Source organism: Trematomus bernacchii, unplaced genomic scaffold, assembly GCF_902827165.1.
Source record: "Trematomus bernacchii unplaced genomic scaffold, fTreBer1.1, whole genome shotgun sequence".
Classification (NCBI taxonomy): Eukaryota; Metazoa; Chordata; class Actinopteri; order Perciformes; family Nototheniidae; genus Trematomus; species Trematomus bernacchii.
In genome coordinates, this window is record NW_022987739.1 from 10,198,918 (window position 1) to 10,221,878 (window position 22,961).

The following is a 22,961-nucleotide window of genomic DNA, read 5'->3' on the forward strand; positions in this document are numbered from 1 at the left end:
AATTGACCAGGCAGTGAGCGACTTGTCAATCAGTCAGCCACACCCATCCTTTTCTCCCATTGGATGCCGTCAGTTTCCATGGTCACCTCTGTTTTGCACTTCTGCTCTGTCAAAATAGTAGCGCTCACAGTCAAACCACTATAGGCTGCGCATGAGTCACATGAAGGAGCAAACTTGTTTGCTTTAGAAAAGGCTTGGCTTTGGACAAGGCCATTAGCATCATAACAGCTGGATAACACAGAGATAAACACAAGTTTCCTGCAGGCTATGTCAGTTTGTTTTTTCTTTTTTGCATACACTTGTTGTCCATATTTGACCATTCATGGTAGGAGTTTGACTATGTCATTACAATGTGTGAATGGATAGAAACAATCCTGTATCAATAGTGTTAAAGACAGTGAATCAGTGTGGTGCACTCTGACTCTGACACCTGGCACTGTGCCTTTCTGTTGGCTTAGCAGGCGTATGCATATACCGCGTGCCTGCAACTGATTTATAAACGTACCCATTGTTTTTTTTACCGGTTTTTGGCTCAAAATACAGATATTTCGAATGAAGTAGAAAACCCCAAGACTACAAAGATGTGAAACGTGAAAAGTAAACTTCTTCGAAAAGCAACAATACCTTTGCAGTGAAGCTGCTGACAGCCAGCATTGTGTGTCTTTATGGCCTGCGACCCCCATAAAACAAGGCAATGCATACTTCCCAGTCCCCAGTCACTGCAGAATGGCTAACAGTCCAACAAGCTGTTTTCCCTTTTTTTAAGGCTGTTTCCATTCAGACCCTTTTAGGTTTTTAACCATTTAGCTAAATTGTAAACATTGTAAACATGCAAGTTACATATCTTAATCATTTTATTTTTGCATATATGTATTTAGTGTTTTTAAAGGATAACGCTGGAGATGTTCCTTTTTATTTTGTCAACAGATCCCATGAAAACACCATAATATTGTAATAATGTTAATAATTCCCTTAATATTCTCTGACTTCTCTTCCTGTTTGTCTGTAGTTCATTTGCTCCTCCTTAAGACTTCCATTTTTAAAAACACACCACAATTATATACTTTTACTTTAAATCAAAGGCTTGAATTATTATTTTTTAAACAGTGGGGCATTGTAACTTTTAACAATGTTACTCAAACTCGATTTGCCCTAGGCCCAGGGGATTAATACAATTCATCTTCTTCTTTAAAGAGATGGATAGTGCATTTGTTGGGGAATATTTCAGTTAGTGGATGAATACACATGTGATGTATTATTGAGTTTCTATAGCATTAGCACAGTGTTTGTTGGATCAATTCTAAAAAACGTACAGCATTACGATTAAAACATCAAAGGAGCTTGTCACAGTGCAACTTTAAGGCCTACTTTTGTGTTTTAAATCATTTTTAGATGATAACCGAAGTCTATGGCACAGAGAACAATTACAGTTCGGCTACAGACAGAACTTCTTGGTGTAGATTCTTAATAAAATCACAGAACAAATGCTAATCAATACGTTTATACTGAAATGAGTACAAGAGTAGAACACGTTTTTATTCTTAGTTGATTTATCGTGGAAGCATCGAACATGACAGAGGTTGCAGGTCAGAGCTACAGCTGCCTGAGCGGGCCTGAAGATATATCAGCGTGCAGTCCTGACTTTAACTCTGACTCTGCAGGAGGCTCTGCTTTGTCTTGTAGTCTGAACACATTTTTTCACCTCAATTGGACACAATTATTTATTCATGACTCTACTTCGCTCTTTATCTTGTCTAGCAGTACAGAGGGTAGACCTATTTTTAACTCACACAGATGAACATTCTCAGATGCCGATATGCTTTGGTGTATTTTTAATGAGATTTATTGCTAAATAAATAATTTCCCCTCCATGACACATGATTGGCTGATCTTTGGATTCAAGCTTAAATCACAACATTACCCACAGAGATATTCAAAAAGCTTTTTCCTTACAGCTTTTGGCAGAAATTGTGTGTGTGAGTGTTGGTTTTCTAAAAAAAATCTCCACACCACATCAAGACTTAAAAATAACCATCCTTTGATTGTCATTCCTTCTTGAGGCATCTCAGCAGTGCAGGGTATTAAATATTAAGCAGCAGGAAAGATAGAGCTATGGCGCTGCTCTGTTCCTAGAAAATGTCTCACCAGTTCCCAGGTGTGTCACATACAAAATAAATCAATAGTAGCCAAGGAGTGGGGGTGGGGGGGCTAAAGATGCACACATCCTCTCTATTTGAGACACTGGAAGGCAAAAGCTTTGACAGTTGTGTTGTCAGAGGCGGTTTAACATAATGAGCATCCCTTCAAGAATGTGTATGGAGGACATTTTCTCAACGAGATCAGGGTAGAGCTGGAAAAACACTGTTATAGTTTGATAACATATCTCTTGTTCATGGTAGCTTGGGATGAAACATGTGACGGTCAGCTAGCCTGACTCCAGTAACCTTTACCCCCTCAGAGAGGTCAGTGTGGGAGGTCAAAGGTGGTCCATCTGCACGGCCAGCAGAGTCAGTATGTGTTGGACACATCGGTACATACAATGAGGCAGTCTCTTCTGAGGCCTGCAGCCCCCATCTGTGGAATGGATCAACACACCCATTGATCGCGACTGCAATTTGTGGATGTCACACACACATGCTAATGAACTTAAACTAAAAACCCACTGCACCCTTTTCCTCATATGACTAGGCACATAAAGTGTTGGTACGCAAATGCACACGACACTTCCCTACTCACACACGCAAGGTAAGCTTACATAAACCCAAGGCACGCTAAGGGCAGTGGGTTCGTTTGGATTTGAATAGCAATGATGCGGTCAGAAGGCCTCGCCCACAATGGACGGAAAAATAAAGACTTGAACTAAAAATAAAACAGACTTCAGAAATAGAGAACTCATGTGTCTTATTGATTTAAAATCGTAACAATAGTACAATCCTCATACTGATATTAAAACATGCAAGCACTGAATTAAAAGCATACAGTATGTGTACAGAAACGTAAACACACTTTCAGCTGCCCTGGTATAAAACCTTGCCTGCCTTGTTGTTTCCTGTTCCTACTTTTGGTTTGCAAAACTCCTTTTTCTTTCGCTCTCTCCATAAAAATGCTTGAGGAATGTGGATCATCACATTTTGGTCAGTTACAGAAAAAGAAAGAAAAACATATGTCAAAGGAGCTCCTCTAATTATATTTTCATTTTGCCCTTTTCTTCTTAAAAGCATGTGAAGAAGATACATTATTTCTTTCATTTATACTTTAACAGGAATACACATTTTGAGTCATTCAGAAGGACAGAGTTGTTTTTCTGCAGAGCAACAAGCTACTGTACACCCAGTCCTACTTACCCTGGGAGCGTGGTATGATAATGTACAGATGGGATATAAAGGCCCTCTGTTCTGCACAGATGAATAGTCATGATTCATAGTGAAGGAGGAAGAGTCTTACTCTGGATGGACATGTTCAGGGTCTGATCAGTTTCACTGCTTCACTGAAAGACTCTCTTAATTTTAGAAGTGATACAGGCTGTGTTTCTGTGTATTTATTAAGAATGAACTGAGAACTGAAACGAGGCCCCTTTTAAATCCTCCATTTGACAATACATTGAGGGTTTTCAATGTCTGACAACAAAAGCATATCTAAAGTCTTATCATCCATTCAGTTAGTACAGCTTTCACTCAGATTTACAGACCTATGCCAATGGTTTTACTGTTATTTATAATGCAAACATACTGTATGTACAATGCTTGTGTTTACCTGCCATGTCTGAATTCTTATTTTGCCAATTGCTTTAATATCTTTTGGCTTAAGAAGAAAATAAATCACCTTTCAAACAGTGTGATGTTTCCCCTTATGTTTCTGTTTATATTTAAATGTTGAGTGTCTGTGGGATGGTGCTGTTCCCAACTACTTGTATTCTAGCTTGCTGTCGCCACATTTATTCAAAACAATGTGGAAAGAATCACTGTAAGTTAAACGCTTTCAGTCACCTGTTGCAAGTGGAGTTCCCATTGTGTTGGGTCTGCTAGAATCAATATGCCTTTTTTTGTGGGAGCTTGTGTCTTCAAAATGATTATTGCGCACCAAAACTGAAATTCCTCTATTTGTAATCCAACATGTGAGCATGTTTGTTTTATAGCATCCATCACAGTTTTCCAATGGCAGGTCTGTAGAAACTGAGACAGTCTCGATGTGTTGTTTTCAGCACATTCATCTTAGTTTCCACAGATCATAATAAAGACGTCTGTCACATTTGCTGTGTTAAAACTGTATAATTTACAGTTACAGAAGCAACCCTTCATTGCAGTTGTTCTCCGCCCCAAAGTTGTTGGCCTAAAGGCACCAAGGTGGCTGACACTTTTTGTACTTGTAAGAAACTAAATTACCTGTCACTTAATATCAAACTCATCAGGCACAACTTTTTAATTCAACCAGTGAACTGTGTAGCAGTTCTCAAGGGGGGGTACCTGGACATTTTTTTAGAAACAAAAAACTTTTTTCGTTCATGGGAAAAAGTTCCTGGAAAGTAAAACTGAGAGGCGCCACATAATTGCGTTTGTTTTGTTTATATTACAGCTCATTTGATTACCCCTGTAGTAAACATATGTCCAAATGCCTACAGTCAGGTGAGCATGACTCTGAAAGCAACAAGTTGTTTTATCCATAGATGAACTACCCTAAACAATGTCAACACCTTCGTCCTCTGACCACCACACCTAAAGATACAGACACAGGTTTACAGGTCATACATGACACACCCAGAGGTTTAAACATGTATACACACACACACACACACACACACACACACACACACACACACACACACACACACACACACACACACACACACACACACACACACACACACACAGACACACACACACACACACACACACACACACACACACACACACACACACACACACACCACACACACACACACACACACACACACACACACACACACACACACACACACACACAGACACTCATCATACGCATGACTCAGTCTTCCTAAAAGCAGCTCTCATTTGCAAGCCAAATGAATTATAAATGGGAAGTACCACTGGCCATGTAGAGCACTTTGTGTGGTATGTTTGCGTTGATATTTCATTTTCCGCTGCTGTCTGTCTTAATTATAGTTGTTCATGATGGATGCAAACATGAACAAGGTAATGTTATTAAATGTGGCATTTCTTTGGCAACTCTCCATGTTTCTACAACCATTATAATGAACTGCTAATCTCACTGTGTCAATATACACTGTCTTATTACATTCTTTATTAAAAAAAATGTGGCCATGATTTTTTGTTAATTATTTATTTTATCATAGTATGTTTTATAGAAACTTTAGATGAACATAAACAAATATAGAAATACATACATATATACACACATATAAACATAGATACACAGATAGATGATTAAATACATAGATACACAGGGTTGGATGAGTAGATACATAGATGTACAGTATACTCAGACAGAATTGTAAAATGCACTTTGGCATAGGTTGTACTGTTTTACTGCTCTGTGATGACACCTTGTGGCTGCACCTGTTTACTACAGCTCTGATGAACGTGCAGGAGATTAACTGGAGTCGTGAGCACAGTAGTGAGACACAGATGGTGCTCTAGAGCCACTAGATATGAAACACTTGGCAGGTCAACACATAAGATCCTACTCAGGCAACAACGAAACCCCAAAAATGTGCTAAAAGGCAAATTAGTTTATGTTTATCAAAGGAATAATTGAAGGTGTCATTTTCCAAGAAAAGCAATTTACAAAAGAATTGGAATAGAATTGGGAGGGATGAAACCCTCTTTAATGGTCACACATGCAGAGCACACAGCACACACAGTGAAATTTGGCCTCTGCATTTAACCCATCCTAGTACCAGGAGTCTAGTACTAGGAGCAGTGGGCCGCTATTGTACAGCACCCGGGGAGCAATGGGTGTGAGGGGGGAAGGGGGGTGTCCGGTGCCTTGCTCAAGGGCACCATGGCAGGGCAGGAGGTGAACTGGGACCTCTCCAAGTAGCAGTCCACACTCCATATTTTACTTGAACCGGCCACCCTACAGCTCCCAGTCCAAGCCCCTACATGCATGCAAGTCATGCATGCTGCGACTCCTCTCTCATTTACCTATAAGCTACAAGTACATTTAACAAGACATGAATATACTTGAAATGCACATAGGTTAAAGCTGTCAAAGGAATTTGACATTTGAAGGTGCAACCTTTAGATGTACCCTTTAAAAGGGATAATTAGTACTAGCTTTCTGCTTGTATAAACAGTATCACACTGACTTCATACAAACTTAGAAAATGTACAGAGCATCTTTTAATATTAAGCTGCTGATCATTTGACACCCAGTGATATGGGCATCAAACCAGTGGAAGAACTAAAAGACAAAAAACCTGTGTAACACTTGTTTAAAGGTGAAGGTTTATAGACAGACTTAAATCACTCCCAATAAGTGTGTTTTTGATTTTTGATTTGCATTTTCCAGAATTGCATTTGCAAGTGTTCAATTATATACAAAATAATCCCTATAGGGTATTACATTTTCTACAATAAGGTGATTTATTTTCACCTGCACACACTTATCATTGATACAAAGTATTATTTAATTTATACATATTTGTTCATGTTTATTATGTGTTATTTTATTAACAAACCAAAATAATTCCTAATTAAAACAGACTTCTGCTGGAAGAAGATACCACATTCTCCATAATGTCACCAATAGGGCCTTTCTTTAGAGCTTCCTTGCCTCCTAAAATCCTACTTCTCTCAAACTCTGCACCTCCACTTTGTGACGCAGAATTGAAAAATCCCAGACTAGTCTCTCCTCTCCGTTTGGAGTTTCCTCAGGCATTATAAGAGACAGTTTCATTTATTAACATGGAAGCTTTATGGCCCTAAAAATAATGATGCTTAGGATAAAATAATAAATATATAATATAAATAAAAAGGTAAGATAAAAGTGCAATACTGAACATAAAGCCTTTAGCCGGTTTTTAACAAGTATACTAACTCGCCCCTTTTGTTCATGTGAAGTCATGATTGCTGCCCTCCCCTTTTTGACTCCAACAAGACACCATAATCCCCTTCAAGCTTGCCAATTAAGAAAATAAATCGCTCAGGATATGCAATACAATGAGCAGATTAAAAGATGGAAGTTCAGCCGCATGTATACACATTATAGGGGATATTATGGCCTGTCAGGTCAAAGGTCATAGGAAGGAGTTAAGCGTATCACACTGGGAGGAGAGGGGGCAAGAAAGGACAGTGAGACAACAAAGTAAAGATGTGAGGATATATTTCTGACATTGATTTCACTGTATTCTGGGGATGTAAGTCTGTCACTTTAAACCTGTTTAATTAGTTAGATATTGTCAATAATATTAGGATGATTATTATGTCATCATACACAGTCATTTAAAGGTCACAGCTTGACTTGTCCCTCAACTCTCCATATTACCATTTCCTTTAATGCTGTTAAATGCTACTCTAGCAGAGCAATGGTTAAATACCATCTAAATCTTTTTATTGAAATCTAGCTTGCATTGACAGCATGTGTGTATTTCCTCCAGTCAAACTGAGTCATTTTGTGCGGTGATGACTGACATTGAAACTGAAGGCACTTTTATGAGCGGTTGATTAACGTGGAAAGACTTGAAAGTGTACTTTACTTTCCCTCTTATTTTCACAACACTACTGTTACTATGGCTTCTGGCAATTCAACTGAAAGTAATAAAGCTAATTAAAAAATGTTACCACCAGTTATATTCCGCACAGACAAGGACGAATGGGGACAGCAAGACTTCTATTCATTTAGCCTGTGTTTGACTGTCATCAAAAATTCAAATCAAGACTCCAAAAAAAATTATTAGCAGACTACTCTAACTAACCAAAAAATGGGTATACCTAGCAGCTGGTTTTTTTTGTTGTTAATTTATGCCCTGAAACCTCTGTTGAAAACAACATAATGCCTGTTATCATCTAAATCTTAAATTCCGAGCAGGCCTTTTCCTTGAACTCGTTTTAATCTTCTATTTCAAAATAACACAGTCTAAATATAAGATTGCTAATTTCCCAAGGAAGACCTTTAGTAAGTTATCAAATTGAGAAGATGCATCTGAAAGTTTTGTTGACTTTACTGTAGGAAAGACCGACTTCGTCTTCTTCTTCTGAGTCAAGTAGCTACCCCATCAAAAGTGGATTTCTGTTTTGTATCATTTTTATTGAATTATTAAGTTTTATAATTCATGAAGAAAACCAGTTAAAATCAAGTAAACAAACTGAAAACAAGTTAACGAAAGAAAACAAATGTGTTGTCATTTTATGTGCTATAATTGTAATTAATGAAATTGTCACTGATAGATTTACTCACATGAATGTTGAATGACAGAGGCTCACATCGTACATTTGATGACTTCAGACTTGAGAAAAACAAAAAAGTTGTGATTTGTATTGCGCTACATTATTTCAGGTTTCTGGAGTCTAGAAAGAAATGCAGCATGATCATAGCTTGAATTAACAGCTTTGTATAACATTCACTTACTGTCATAGGAAAACAGATCTGTGGTACTTGCTTTGATTTCTTAGTCTTTCTTACATGTCTTATGTAATCCTAATCAGTGACCTAGTGGCACATCCAGCTGCAACCCTGCAGTATGTGCATCATATGATTGCAATTGCTGAGTTCTTCTAAGAAAAGAGAGAATTAATTGTTGTAATGTTTACTGTCAATGTTGTTATTAAGTTTACATTTTTACCTTAAAGAGAGTTGACTCGGGGCCACTCGATAAGACATGTTGACTGGAGAAAAAGAACAAATAAAACAAATACAATGTACTTTAACAATTCCTACCACTTTATTCACATGTGAGATGCAGTAAATGAACAAATAAAGACACAAAGGTAAAAACATATTTCTGTCAAAACAAGTAACAGAACATGATTCTGCTGAATGATCCAGATAAACATCACTCATGAGCATAAGACTCCATGTTACAGCACATTTTCCTCTCCTTTCCTTTCTCTCTTTTTCCTCACAAATGCCTCTTTGTACCCTGCCAGGCACCTGCACCAAGTCATGCAGTGGCTTCAATAAAAAATGCCAGAAATGTTTCAATAGGAAACAGTTCAAGTGGATTATAGATGAATTTGTTGTTTTTCTTCGCTCTGACTCCCATTCCTGTGAAAATATGTACTTATATGTGGGCGAGTAAGCATACATTACTGTTTCCGTGAGTAGTAACACGTACCCAAAGTCATCCTCTCTCTTTTTCCCTAACACACACACACACACTCGCACACACACAGGCCAAGTGCTTACTCAATAAGGGAGATTTCTGTTGTTTTTGTCCGTTGTTGCTGATTTACCCAATGAATCAGAACTATGTCTCATTTGGGATTACAGCTCGAAAATCTGTCCTAACTAGGAATGTTGATTCACCTTCTCTGTGCTTATTTACCTACGTCTTCATGGAAATTGGCATTATTATTTGTGTTGTAAGGGGTTTAAGACTCCGAGGAATTGAGCTTTGTACTCATGGATTTTGGTATCTTGTGATTTTTGGTGGCTGAGGAATTTAAACATTATAATATTTCTCTCATGATAATATGGGCCTCTATTGTTGACCATGAACAGCGATACATGCACATTACTCTGTAACCACCAACTGTAAAACCCTTTGTCTGAGAGTGCCAAACGTCAGAGTAGATGTCACTATCTTTGTTGTGTTCTCTGTGCCAATAAATACCTCTTATTATATTCACTTAACAATTTACCACATTATTTTCCTTGTTGTGATTTTCCCATAATCAGTTTTTGTCTTCAAAGGCAGTTAGAGAGAATACATATTACACAAGCAGGTTTATCAGATATGATTCACAATAACGGCACAATGACTTCTCAGGTATTTTCTCTGCCTGTTAAGGTGGGAGTATTCACTGTAAGAAGCAACTCCAATGCCAGATGGATTAAAAGGAAATACGATTTCAGTTAATGTCAGTTAATAAAAACATCTTCAATAAATATGAATTGAGAGAGTATAAAGAACATGCTACAACATATTTTTGGGTCTGTGTTGCAACAGACATTGCAGAATGTCCTCCCTGTTCAGACACACAGACAGACCCCTTTATATTTCTGTACATTACTCTCATTACATGCAGTATTATATAATTTCAAGACATTGCGTCATAACTGAACTGTAAATCCCCACACTCTGAAGGAATTCATAAGGTAGTGAAAAATATCAGGATAAACATGAGTAGCTTAACAGAAAAAAGAACATCCCCTGATCTCCAAAAGTTTACCAGACTTTAACTTAGACCTTTTTCTGTGAACTGTTTATATTTTGAGCTAAAAGGAGGCTTATGTGGACAGAAAGGGACAAAGCCACTCCTTGAAACACACACACATGAAGGTAATTTAACTTTATTTAACACTTACTTTTATTAGCAGGCAGACACAGGGAAATAAATGGTCCGGGGCAAAACTAACAAGCCAATGTGTGTTTCACTGGAAAAGGAGCCCAATAAACCTGAAACCATGCCCAAGGTTTACATGCATATTTCATTATTTCAGTTTCAGGCTGGTCAAGTTGCCCTGAACCAACCTCTTGTACAATGTTCTCTGGGGAACCCCTTTTTTTAGCAAGTGCAGAGTGATGTTTGGTCAGTCTGTTTGTTGATTGTGCACTCTTAGACCCCACAATGCTTTGCTAAAGGCCAGAGGTCTCCCAGGTTGGGCTGCTGAGAGTGACCGCTGGCCGGGACCCTAGGCCCCAAAATACAGCGGTACAACGGCTGCCTTGTTACTGCGGTGGTACACTGAAAGTAGACCCAGCAGGCTGGACCATGACGCGCCGCAGCACAGCCTGGTAGTCTTCACCCCCAGACCAGAGCAAATAAACACGACCAGCTACACAAACACTTTGGCTGGGGCTGGGAAAGCCCACGCACAGCCTGCTACCAAAGGAGGGCGTCTAAGTATAGAGGGCTTGTTGGAGCTGATGTTGCAACAATGTTTTCAGAGAAAGTTGTATCCAGGTCCTTTTAGAGAGGAGTAAGAAGTTATGTTTTGCCAAGAAAAACGGTCTTATCATGAAAACCATTTCAAACCTGCTGTAATTCAGCAGTTTCTGCAGAGTTGTATAATGTTTCCTTGAATTAAATTATAATATTTTGAAATTGTACCTGTTTTTTGTTTACCCCTTATGAAATGCAGCACAAAATAAAAATCTAATTAAATATTTTATTACTGTGTGTCAACCCACATCTATATTGAACTGTTTTCCATCTCCTCCGTCTTATCTGAGGCTTGCATGGAATTGTTTTCGTCAGAGAGACCTTGTGAGTCGGCAACCGGACATTACGTAACTGATTCAATGATTAGTCTTTGTGTCAGGGGAATAATACAGCAAAGCTATATTGTAGTGCCATTTCTCAAACAGTCATGTGTTTCTTTGAGGGGAAAAGACAGCAGTATATTTAAAAAAAACATGAATATGAAGGTGACCTGTTAGATTAAGAGATGAGGTAAAGATAATTGTCCTTAAATAAACCGAAATGTTTTCATTTACTCCTTCACTTTCTTTTACTGCCACTGTCCAAAACGGAAGCACTGTAACGTGCCATTGAGGGTAAGTGTGGAGTGTGTTGTGCTAATTTAATCTGGATTAAAGCACAATGAACAAGCAGTTCATTTTTGACAGAAAATGGTGGAAATGCAACAAAATACTCCAAATGAACTTTAATCAATTACTTTAACATTACATCATCTCAAACCCCCAAGGCCAGGCTGTTCCACAGAGAAACTTTCCTAAACGAATACATATCTGCACCGAAAGCTAATCACTTGTTTTGTGTTCTAAATTGTCATTGTATTTCAGTAGAAATCAGGCCAGAAAACCTTCTTTTAACACTTTCAAAAAGGAAATAAAAAAAGAAGAAACTGAGGTTGGTCGAACCATGGGCCAACACAACATTGTGACCTATTTATTTTTCTTTGTGTCATGTGTTGATCTTGTGACAATCTGTCCTGCTGTCGAGCACAAGCCTTTGATGGCTTTTATTGAGGCAGTTACCTCAAGTCATCAGTTAATTGCTAATGAGTCACCGTCAGGAATAAAGTCACTGATACAGTGTGTGGTAATTCAGGTAAACAAGCTAGGATCTAAAAGTGCCAATGTATTTTAAATGTATTTATTTATTATTATTATTATTATAGTATATTATGATTTAAATACATTTCCATTAAAAAAAAGACTTTATCAATTTTACTCATGGTAGGGAGTCCACATAATTGAAAGACACCTTACATGCTAAAGTCCCATATGAGTGATCACAGTCATACAGTAGAGTATACATGGCCATGAATACCAGATCCATTAGCTTGTAGATGACAAATGAAACAATTGAATGAAGGTTCAGTATTCATACTGCTTGAGTCTTTGAAGCAAGTCAAATCAAAGCTGTGGTGATATACTCTAGAAGAAAACTAGATCACATATGTTTCTCAAGAACACATTAATTTCTTAGTATAATATTTCATTTATGTCTACGGAACAAGAAAATGCAGTCCACATTATTAGTAAATGCTGACAATATCAAACAAAATACAGGAGTGTATTAATCTTAATTATTGAATGTGTTGTGCTTGATACTTTACCCTTGGGGGTCACCATAGTCATGCATATGCAAGAGGCATTTCCTGTTTCCTGGATGTGACTGGATATGAAAAAGAAACCAGCAAAATACTTCTATGTTGTTCTGGAAATTCTGTCTATATTACTAGCTGCTTTGTCAGAGGGCAAGTCTGTGCTAAACCAGGGTTTTTGGTTATGATATTACTATTATAATCAAAGGTGTGAGGCTGAGTTATTCCGGGGACTTACAATGATTTGCTAGTGTTATTGATAGTTTTGTTAGGCTTTCACACAAGAGAAGTCTGCTTTGAGCTGGCCGATAATAATTCATTTATATTCTCTAGAGGGTAATATTTGATGCTGACCTATAATTTAATGATCAAGTTAAAAATGTTCAGTTATGGTTGATCTACCAAAAGTTGTACATGCTTTTATTTTTCACTACTCACTTTAATGGCCGTGAATGGCCTTGCTACTAAGTAGATCTCTGATTTATTGACCTGCTATGTGGCCTCTTCACCATTAAGATTGGATTGAGAACTGCTGGTTCCTCCCAGGTCCTAGTTTGAGACAAAAGCTCATTGGGCTTCTGCTGAGAGCTCAAACCCTATGGAACTCTTTTGTGTACGGGATTCAGAAACATATATATATGTATATATATTTATTTTGTTTTATTTGTTTACCTCCGAAAAGAAGATATTAGTATTTTATAATTTCAATTATTATATTCCTCAAGAGTATCGTCATCACTGTCATATTTGTTAAGCAACATTATGCCAAGTAAGCTATAAGAGAGTCTGAATAGGATACGCAATTTCCTGGAGATAAGTGAATACTTCAAAAAGAAGAACAATTCCTGTTATAACTCAGTTGGTTGAAGTTTGTTTGAGACATGAATCTATAAAGTAGAAACTCAATTTTGCAACAGAGATAAATTCAAAATAGGCTTTATAAGCAGTAGTTAACAAGTGTACACATTTTAAATTGTATATATAATTATGAGGTTATCCAAATATATAATCTCCAAATGCTCTTCTTAAAGGCTATGTCTCCAAAGACATAGCCTTTAAACTCATATTCTGATTTTAAAAACAACTTTATTTAGAACAATTCAGTGTACTGATTTCCTAGGATTATTAGTTTGCATTCCAAAAATATAAACAGATAAAAAGAACAACATAAAAAAGTATTACACTGCAATATTTATATGAACTGATATTTATAAATAAAAATGATTTATTTTTGTTTAAATTGCCATATTCACTATTGTGGCATATTTTGATTATTTATTTGAACAACCTGGTTTGTGTCAGTTAACTTAATTAGAAGATACTTCTTTCATTAATTTATAAACCGGTTAAGTGAGAGATTCTTCCTTTTCCGTCTAGCCTTCATGAATAATGTGGTATTCTTAACCAATAATTATCACGTTATTGACGATACCATTAAAAAAAACATCTGTTCACTTCTGGCGATCTATTTTTTGCTTCTACCGGTGGGTGGGACGTGAACCGGAAGTGACGAATGTGACAGAAATAGTTTTTAAGCCACGTAAAACTACTTATATATTTTTTTAATTGTTCTCAGTCTCGACAACTTCACAACATGTATATATGATAACAGTTTGAGCCGTCGTTGATTTTTAAATACATGTTTTTAAGAAAATTGAAAACTAGTTTGACCTCAATACCCAGGATGCATTGCGCTCTTGCCATCTTGTCGAGTGGTTGGGTCAGAAGAGCGGCAGGCAGCAGTTAGCTACCAATTAGCTTAGTTCTCCACTGGCTGTGGTAAAGTGGTTATCTGTCAGCTAGCTGCTACTAGCAGCTGCCAAAAGTGAGCTGTCCACACAGAGAGAGGCGACACTTCACCGACTTTGAGACGTTTTCTCTGTCTCCTGCTGGAGTTTATGTTCTTTTTGGACAGACAATGGATTTGTTTACATCATGATGTCGCACATGCTGGTACCGGAGTAGGGAAAACTAGCTAACATCAGCTAACTCTGCTAGTCTACAGCTGAGAGAGAACACCGGGCCCGCCTCAGACTAAAGTACCGGTGGCAGCTGCTGAACAAGAACTTCAACAAAGGCCTGCTTTCAACTTCGCTGCCGGGACACAGGGGAGGCCGACGAGGTGTCAGAGAGGCCGGGGTAGGAGCAGCAGTCGCAGCGGAAGGTTTCGGGAGTTTCGCAGGGTCTGTCCCCGGTTGTGACACTTTTCTCCGACAAGAGAGAGGAAGAGAAACGTTATGGAAATGTCCTGTGACGGTACGTATCTGTGTCACATCCCTCAACTGTGAGTTACTTCGCAAGACATTAGTCCAGCACTTTATTTCACCGGGAGCTGACAGACCCGAGACAAATAGTCAACATGTCGAAAATGCCGGCGAAGAAGAAAAGTTGTTTTCAGATCACGAGTGTAACGCAGGCTCAGGTGGCGGCCAGCAGCATCACGGACGACACTGAGAGCCTGGACGACGAGTCCCGAACAGAGGACGTGTCGTCGGAAATATTTGACGTTTGTCGGGCAGACCTTGGGGTGTGTGAGAGGAGCTCTTCAGAGGAAACCTTAAACAGCGTTTCGTTAGGGGAGCCTCCGGACGGCCAGACGCCCACCACGGGTCCTGTCAACGGGGGACTCTGTTATAAAAGTATAGGCACTGGTCGTGTCACCCCACATAATGTAGCAGGAAGTGTGCCTGTGCCAGCTACAACTCAGCCTTTTGTTCCGAGCCCAGCCACCCATCCGCCAGTCACCAGTACAGTCCCTGCTGCCAGTGTGGCTCACACAGCTCCTGTGAACACAACCAGCTGCAGTTCCCGTTTCAGGGTCATTAAACTTGACCATGGCACTGGTGAGCCCTTCAGACGGGGCAGGTGGACATGCACTGAGTTCTATGAGAGAGATTCAGATTCAAATCGGACTGTGGATAGCATAAAGCCAGCTGTGACCCTTGATCACAGTACGGACAGGGACAGTGGGCTAGGAGCCACCTGTAACTCTGTGGTTATTAGCTGTACTTTTTCTGCACAGGCTTTGGAGAACACCTCTGACAGTGGCTACTCTGTTGCCCATCCCGCTCACTCCAACCATTCAGAGCCTCTGCAGCAAGGCTACAGCTTGTCTCCTCAGATAGGGAATGGAGCAAGTGCCTTTCACCCCACAGGGTATCCACCTACAGCATCCCAACAGGCCCAGACCTTCCTCTCTAACAGCCTCAATGGTGTGCACCATGGTGGTCCTATTATGCCTCCTGCCATGCAGGCCCAACAGTTTGCCTATTCTACTCCTCCTCCTGGCCACTCATCTGGCCAGCAGGACTATCGTCAGCAGCACTTTGTCTCAAGCACTCAAAACCTTCCCATATCTGCCCTCTCTATGGGGCCTCTAACCAGCCAGGTATCATCGCCTCTAATCCCCCCTGCTGGTGCTGGGGCCCAAGTGCCAGGCGGAGAGGCAGCCTCAGCCCAGGGGCTTCTGATGCAAGCAGGCAATACAGGAAGTGGCCAACAACAGTATGTCAGCCAGACTCAGCCTTCAGGAGGGTTAGGCATTGCCCCTGCACCTTCAGTCCTCACCTCCTCCTACAACAGTGTCCAGAACGCACCTGCCACAGTGCCCAATGCAAACCACAACAACAACCCTCCGGGAGCTCCAAGTCAGGGGCCCAGCACAGGAGGGCTTGTAAAGCCCCATGGAGTCCACAGAGGAGCAACAACAGGCCTTCCCTCCATCTTCAGCAACCATGTAGAAGATAGCAGGCAGAAGTCTGATGGACTCCCTCAGCACAGCACCATTGTGATGCCAGGGAAAGATGGTGTAATACCTTTCCTCACCGATGGCTTCAACCTTCCCAATCCTGCTGTCAACAGTCTGTTTGGCATCCACATAACTATGGATGTGGATGAGGACAGGTAAGAAGGCTTAAAACAAAAAATAGGCTTTGTGAAATAAGTCCACTTCCTTTAACCTTTTTGTTCGGCTGTGGACAATGCAATATTATAGCGTTGACATCCGTTTTTCTATGAGTCTCTTAACCTGGAATAGCACTGATAAATTGTTTGAGGTACTAAATGTTTCTAGAAGTTTTCCCTCATATTGAAAATTATTTGTGCATTCTAATGCAGTATGGTTGTGCTCCACACTGTGGAGGAAGCCTCTCCCTTCATAGGCACACTATAACAGTTTGGTTGTACTTAAAGAAATATTAAACAAAACAGTTCTTATAAGTTTATGTTACTAAGTCTAAAGTTGTAAAGATAGAATGTGGGGGTTAGACAGGTAGTGAGTGAGCAAATTAAAACTGGCAGAGACAAGAGGAATATAAGACACAAAACATTGGATAGTAACTTGCCTCTTTACACACCCATAGCCCCCTCCCTCTAGCCTCTATTCAACCATATAGGCTCTTTGGGTTTAGGGGGGCGTTGCAAGCATCTGGATAAGTTACAGGCAGTAGCTGTGTTTTGTAGCTGAGAAAGGAATAACTCTCCAAACGTAGGCGGTTGTTTTTATTCTCCTGTCTGTCTAGGAGAGACAGTTGGCACACTTACCCTGGGCTATTATCCCAGCCTCACAACTTAATACTTTGTAAATACAAAGTCTTCCTTTGCTTTCAGTGCTCTCATAATGTACACACTGCAGCTATGTTTGGGGTCTGTCCGATGGTCTTCACACAACTTGAGCTGAAGTGTTGCCACTCTTGGCCATTGCAGCATGAGTAGGATAGGCATTGTTTGAGCCAAGAATGACCTAAATGGGATTGACACACACACACACACACACACACACACATGTATTTCACAGTATTTCCTGTATTTATATTACCTCCCTCAGACTTTATCACTTTTGCTCTCTTCTCTTTTCAGTGCTTATTATGAATAGTAAAGCCTCAGAAAGAGGTGTGTGTGTGTGTGCATTTGGAGGTTGAGGCCAGATTTTTTGTATCACTTATTTCAGATCTTCCAAAAGCTAATCATTGTTTACTGAGAGAGAGTCAGTATCACACATGTGATAATGCTGTGCAGAGGGCAGAAACATTGTGTATCGTCCCTGATTTAATGAGGAACAGCCAGTGCCCGTTTCCTAGTAATTTCTGTGTGCCTGTGTGTGTGTGCGTGTGTGCAAGAGGGATGACACCAGTGGCTGTCTGCGTAGCTATGGTGACGCTGGCAGCAGGACAGGACAGGACAGGACAGGACGTGTCAGGAGGTGGAGAGGACAGACGCACACCTGTTGCAATGATGGTGGGCATGTAATGGCGCATTTCCACTACACGGCCACGCTCGGTATGGCTAGGCCTCGTTAGGACTGGCTCACTTTATGGAGCATTTCCATTACAGTTTAGGAACTGGGGTAGTATCTATAGTAACGCAGTGTAGGCGGAGCCGTGACGTCATCTTCAATGAGAACCCCAGAAAAACAACACAGCCGTTAGCTGTTAGCCCTCAGAGCTCACAGCTCCTCACATCTGTTCAGAAACTAGACAAAAGTTAAACAAGTACAAACCACAGACTGTCTGTGTCATGGTGAATACAGTCGCTGGTTTATTTATGTCTGTAAAGGCCGTTGTTGTGAGTGTGGACGGTCGGAGCATATACTGCGTTAGCTTAGCCAATCTCCATCTAGAAAACACGCATTTTAAAAGGTTTTTCGCCTGCCGTCTGTCTGCAAACTTGTCAAAGCATTAATTCATGGTTTTTACTAACCGGTATCAGTATGTTGTTACTTCGGCATCATTTTGAAACGTGTATTACAATTAAATCACGGTCAAATATGTTCATCTTGTTGTAGTTGTAGCCCCCTTGCCAGCGATTCTCTCTCTAGTTTAGCATACAGAGGGTGTTTCTCAATCGCGAGTAAAGCTGCTTCAGAGCCACTATTTCAAGCATACTACGTCATCGAGTGCCGCCGAAGTACTGTTCCAATCTCCAGCATACTTGGAAATCTACCGAGCCCGGCGTACTCTGTTTGGAGAAATATCGAGGCTGCACATGAGTAGACTCCGCGGTCTTAAAATCCCCACAATGCTTTGCGCACGGTAGGGCTGTGCGATTATGGCAAAAATCATAATCACGATTATTTGGGTCAATAATTGATATCACGATTATTAAATACGATTATTCATTGACTTTGAAAAAATCCATTTATTGAACTTTAAAACAAATACAAATAATAATTTGAACAGTATCTTTTTAACTGTTGATTACCCTGAACGTATAATTCAACTGAAAAACCAATACAAAAATAAATAAAATAAATTATACATTTATATTTACATTTAAATAAATAATATCAAAATAATAAATACCAATAAACAAGATCAACAAATATTTTGGAGCGCACTTCCACAAGCTACTAAACATATATAAATATGATAAATACAAATAAATGAGACTAAAATTAATTAGATCAAATATGTTTCAGTGCACTGTCACAACCTAGCAAAGCAAAATAATTGTTTTTTTCGATTATGTTGTTTTCGTAATTGTGGCAGGCCAAAATCGTAATTGCGATTAAAATACGATTAATTGCACAGCCCTAGCGCACGGACCAATTTCCCCAAATCTGTGGCGGAAGATGTAAGGCGGGGCCTCTCATATGACGCACACCTGCACACTTGCTAGCGTGTTCCACTCTTCGTTTTCCGAATGCCAGGAAGTATTCTTGCCTCGCTTCTGAAGCAAGATGCTCGGCAGACATGTGCTACCAAGCAAGCGTACTCGCGATTGAGAAACACCCTCAGCCCGACTCAGCCTGGTTGTTCCTGGCCCTAGAACCACGATTTTATGGGGCCAGAAAAACTGTGAATTAGGACCCGCTAGCTGGTACTAGGCCAAGTGGAAACGCAACCAAAGACGGGCCACTGACGTCACAGCTCTCTTAAACGGGGCTCCGCGCTGTAGTGGAAACGCGCCATAAGCCACCTGACAGAGCCAGGCTGAATCAGCAGGACGCTGTGTGCCTGCTGCTCTGAGTCCTTGTTAGGCCGTCCATGTCCATGTTGACACATCAGCCTAATGAAGTGTTGACTCGTTGCTGACCAGTTAAGCATTTAAGCTACGCCTTCTTCTTCACTGCACACTTCTTCATTTTCCTGTCAGATTGGAAATCATAGATACTTAAAACTGCAGACTGGTCTTAAAATGCTTTGTTAAATAGGGTCCAAAACTAGAGCAGCTATAATTAAAGTGTTTTTTGTATGCCTTTTTAAATCTAATTGAACATCCTTGGTCTAGTAAGTAAGTCAGCATAAATGTTTCAGAGCTTATTTCCATTTACTAAAAATGGTTTTCCTCAAAGTGTAGTCCAATTTGCAACACACTTGCTTCATAGCCATTAGTGCTTCAGTCACACAACTTTCTTCAACAAAATAAGATAAACACCAAACTTTCCTGGGGGTCTTCCTTGTTGATCACTGTGCACCAAACCTTTGTACAATGCATCAACAGGCTTGGTCCTATATTAGCTTGTTGGACAATAACGTTATGGACACTATAAAAAAAGGTTTATATTAAGACCGGATAAGCCCCCATTTTTGAACACGTTTAAATTTAACCTAATTTGAACTCTCATCAGTTTTAATTACAATGCCTCGTCTGCTGATGCAATCATTGTCTTTCTTGTAAATCTCATCTAGCGCCAAAATAAAACACCTTGACATATTTCATGGAACACACCCAAATATAACGGGACACAGATTTAGTAACTCTTCTCGTCAGAGGTGCATTGTTCTGTTGACGAGTCAAAGAATCTGTTTCATTGTTTGGTTCTGTTCTGAGTTAGAGTCCATCACAAAAGTGGAACAATGCATTGTGGGTGTGGAGTGGTGAGATTACAATGATTTCCCCTCAGCTTGTAATGGTTAGCATCTCTGCTCAGCTGCGTCTCTGCCAATAAAGTGATGAAGCTGCCTCTGGGGGAAAATGAGTTTTCCTCAATGGGAGCATTTGGCCTTTAACTCAATTATTCCTCACAGGACAGACAAACTTCCCCTTCCCTTGTGTTATCTTAATTAAGAGTAATTATGAATTCATCATGTTTACTTTTCTTGGGCTAAAGAACACTTGTATTTAAATTGTACAGTGGCGAGGAATGCAGTCTGAAGTTAATTCCGGCATAAAAACTAGCTTTTTATCATAACATTGTATTCAAAGCAGCAAAACAAGCTGTGATCCAAATGGATTTTTCAAAGTGAAACTATGAAATACATCATTGATTAATGTTAATTGTCGAGGATTGATTTGTGCGGTGGTAAGAACCTCCCTTCAGCCACCATGCCTCCACATTTTAAAATACTGTCTTGCTTTTATGAGACGTTTTCTCTTCTATCTGAAAGGGCTAGACGCAGGCACACCCTCCCTTCCTCTCCCTCTCCCACACAAACAGCCTGACACTGTTGGTTGCTGTTTTTCTTGAGGCACGATAGTAATGTTGTAGCAAGGGCATGTCTTGGATGATGAGAAGGTGGTTGGAATGATTATAGCACGTTTGCATCTCAAGGCTTTTTGAAAATGACCCTGCCTCACCTCTGTGCTCACATTCACACTTGAAACCCAGTTTAGCCACAGTCCTCTGTGAGCTTCTGAAGAGTATGAAATACAAGCCTGGGTGAAGGTTATTGTTTCTTGTCATCATAGGGATTCAAACCTTTTAACCATCTAGTCCCAAGTGGGGTTTTATAAACTTGAGTTTGTTTCCGCCGGAATTAAAGACTGCCGTTTATATCAGCAAACTAAACCATGAACTTGGGCCAACAAAAGGAAAGTAAACTAGCTGCTATGTTTACAAACTTGCTCAACTTGCCTGATAGCCGACATATGATGTCACACTGCAATTGTGGAAACTCAAACACCTACAAGATTAATTTCTCCTCACACACATTGAATGTCACACAACATTGCAATATGATTTGAATCTTTCTGAAAGGTCAGCTGTGAGTCTATATTGGTTGAATTGTGAGCCATCCATCTCCAACTATGGTGACTGCAGAGGCGCCTGCACTTTGAACTAACAATGGTTCAACTGGTTGAGTCATCTTGGGAAGAAACACTTGAAGTTTCTCTTTTGCGAAGTTGGACAAGCATAAGTGTTGAATGTTGGGGAGATGAGCAGAGTTGTAATACCCACTTCAGCAGATGACTTTAAAAACTCTTCAAGCACTTGTTTTGAAAGCAAATTGTCAAGTGTTTTTATTGACTAAAGTTAAAACACAAGTTATTTTTATTTAAAAAAAAGCTAAATGTTGCCAGCTCTTTCCCAATGGATTTAGCTACTAGCACTAGCTCCAAAAGTCACTAAATCTAGCGAGAAATTCTCTTAAGTTTGCAACGCTGACATTCTGTCCCTTCAGGCCTCCTTTCAAAACCACTCCCCCAAAATGATTATTATAGACGTTAACAACGGAGATGGCTATTGTTAGTCATTGTTAATTTAAATGAACTCCCATGACATACATTGTGAACCAAATAATACTCACAAAGAGATTTCATTTCAATGTAACATTTTTAAACAAAAAAACACTTATATTGCTTGTCTACAACATTTGCTTAAACTACATCCCCAGAATCGTAAAAAAATTAGATTTCTTCTTTCATATGTCAATTTAATTGAGTTGTCTTCATTGTTTGTCTGAATATGCATTAATACTTGTACTGTAGCGCCTCTGAACATTTCCCCTCTTGGCAGTTTGACAGTTTAACACAAAGGGGGAGGGAGTGAGGACAGGGTGGGATGGAGAGTCAGGTGTGTGTGCGTGAATGCGTGTGTGTGTGTTGTAGTTTGTTTGCTGCAGTGCCTGGAAACAAGGGAGCAGCTTATTTTCCACAGATAGCTGACCTGCCTGAACTTCCAGGGGACACATTCCAGGATCCCTGAATGGCTGTGATTGTGGGACGCCCTGGGCTGAGCAGACGGGTCTGCGCCGGCTCTGTTTTTGGGTTGGACCACACGACCTGCCCCCAGCCTGTCTCCCTCTAATGTGTCTCTTCTGTCTCTTTTCTTTTTGTCTCTCCCTAACACAATCTCCATCTGCTGATGCAATCATTGTCTTTTCTACTTCAATTGAATGAAGGAGAGAAGCCTTGATACGATTAAAAGAAATCTCTCTTCTCTTTGCTATTAAATTGAGGTAGAAGTGTTGGTGTTGAGCAATCACTATCCTTTTATTTTAGAAGCATCATAATAACTAGTGGTGCTTTCAATGATGTCTACTGGAACTACCCTCACAGAGGTCATTTACCATTTTCATCTGATTTGGTTCCCATAGAGAACACTCCTCTTGCGCAGAGCCAGAATAATG

At 39.9% G+C, this 22,961-nt stretch overlaps 1 protein-coding gene across 1 annotated transcript in view; it reads left to right on the forward strand.

Annotated features, from left to right (window-relative positions):
* The first annotated feature begins 14,378 nt into the window (after positions 1-14,378).
* Positions 14,379-22,961, forward strand: part of tsc22d2 (TSC22 domain family 2) — a 35,401-nt gene continuing 26,818 nt past the window's right edge. The window contains exon 1 of the mRNA XM_034147078.1: positions 14,379-16,575. Coding sequence (XP_034002969.1) covers positions 15,032-16,575 — 1,544 coding nt within the window. The 5' untranslated portion in view covers positions 14,379-15,031. The remainder of the gene's footprint in view (positions 16,576-22,961) is intronic.